Below are 1,983 nucleotides of genomic sequence, written 5' to 3'. Positions count from 1 at the left end.
GGAAACCCATGTACATGACCAAAATGACCAAAGTGGCCATTTAAGACATGCACAACCAAACGTCACAACCAAACGTAGCCGTCCTATGCGACATGACACGTGCACGTACGCGCATAAAGGCATCTTCTCGATAGCAGTGTGTGGTGAAAGGGTTCTACTGATCTCCAAAAATTCAATCCAAGTCGTCAAGTCCCTCGTTTGGTCCATAAACCACTTGTCCTCACCCGTACTGCTGTCAACAGAAGCAAGATAGACGCTCAGCAGGAATAGCTGCTGGTTGAGCCAGAAAAGCATCTTCTTCCGTTCACTTGACGGCATGTCGTCAATATTCCGGCTTCTTTAGCTGATTGTTAGGAACGTATGTAGCGGTTTGCTACATCTCCTCCTTCTCCGGCAACTTGGCGCTGCTCATCCTCGCGCAGCGATTTGCGCTGCTGGTGCTCGTGCAGCGACTTGGTGATACTGCTTCTCGCACAGTAACTTGGACGCGTGTCGTGGGCCGGCTGCTTTTTCCTTCTCCTCGTGGAGTGGAGTACGAATCTTTTGTGCGTTTCAAAGCCGACTAGGCAAATAAAATTAGACAAATTATTCCCTTAAAAAATTTTCTAATCATTTGTTACTTTGAAACCCCCTATTAGAGGTTTTTAGCAGAACTGTGTAATATGAAAACAGCGGTTACTCATATGGTGATTTTGCCTAACCACAATTCGGAATCGACAAGTCCGAACAGGCAAGTGACTTCGAATCCACCATTTCAAAAGCAAATTCCTATTCGGTCATATGCTAAGGGCCACCACTAAATCGTTCTTATACCGACGTTAAATTTTAATTGGATTGGGAGAGGCACTTCACCGGAGATTTGTATCTGTGCTGCATTTTGAACTTCGTGTTGACTTCGTATCAACATCCCAGCTCACGTCATGTCACGAATCCAAGAAGAAGTGGTCCAGGACGTGCTTTTGCTAGTTCGAGAGTTAACATCGGGACTTCGCCGCCGTTACAAGACAGCCAATCTTTACGGAATCTGGAAGAAAGCACTGCTCGAAAACAACACAACTCTTGCGGCCGCAATCTACTCGTATTTGTCAGCTGAATCCCCTCCGGAGGTAACGCGTCGGGTGCCGCTTAACTCCAACGCACTTTCTAATAACCACTGTATCGAACGTTTTCGCTTCGATAAGCTTCAGATTGTGGATTTAGTGACTCGTTTTTTAATTGAAGGAATTCGAACCCGAGAGCGGACTGCTGCTACTGGTGTTGAGGGATTCTGTATCGTCCTCTACAAGCTTGCGGTTCCGATACGCTGGGTCGATTTAGATGACTTTTTCGGAAGGGATTCCAGTGGTTTGTCAAACATTTTCCTACACATGTTAGCCATTTTGGATGATAAATTTTCTCGGCTGCTTCATTTCAAGCACAAATACGGTGCGGAGAACCTCCAAGCCTATGTAGATGCTGTATTCGACGCTGGTGGCGATTTACAAAACGTGTGGGCTTTTATTGACGGGACAGTGCGTGGAATTCGCAGGCCGCTTCCCCGCCTCATCAAACGTGACGGCAAGTTTATGAGTCAGAAAGCTGATTCAACGGGCATAAGCGGAAACATGCTCTTAAGTATCAAACGCTGACAACACCGGACGGTCTTATTGTGCACCTGTATGGACCATATCCTGGGCGGAATCATGACATTAAGCTTTTCAGAGAATCAAAAATATCCGAAGCGATACGAAGCGATTTTCGATTTCAACAATTTCGGATTTGTGGGGATCAAGCTTACGGCAACGACGACATTGTATGTAGTCCGTACGGGAGCTGTTGGAAATTTGACTCAGGAGCAACGACAGGTTAACGTCAGCATGAGTCGCGTACGTGTATCCGTAGAATGGTCTTATGGACAGGTGACTAATTATTGGACTGCGTTGGACTTTAAACGACAAGCTCGTATTGGTGTCCAACCTGTTGGATCTATGTATCGAGTTGCTG

General features: G+C 46.2%; 1 protein-coding gene across 1 annotated transcript; it reads left to right on the top strand.

Annotated features, from left to right (window-relative positions):
* Window positions 1-920: 920 nt before the first annotated feature.
* PPTG_06634 (hypothetical protein) lies at window positions 921-1,628 on the top strand (the record flags this gene model as incomplete). The annotated part of the gene is made up of 1 exon (XM_008900678.1): window positions 921-1,628. One exon carries the CDS (start codon window positions 921-923, stop codon window positions 1,626-1,628), a length of 708 nt encoding a protein of 235 aa, XP_008898926.1.
* Between the last annotated feature and the right edge of the window lie 355 nt (window positions 1,629-1,983).

The sequence above is a fragment of the Phytophthora parasitica genome (genome assembly GCF_000247585.1).
Source record: "Phytophthora parasitica INRA-310 unplaced genomic scaffold supercont2.10, whole genome shotgun sequence".
In the NCBI taxonomy this organism is placed as follows: Eukaryota; Oomycota; class Peronosporomycetes; order Peronosporales; family Peronosporaceae; genus Phytophthora; species Phytophthora nicotianae.
The sequence above is the reverse complement of the archived record's forward strand: the minus strand, read 5'-3'. Positions and strand labels throughout refer to the sequence as shown.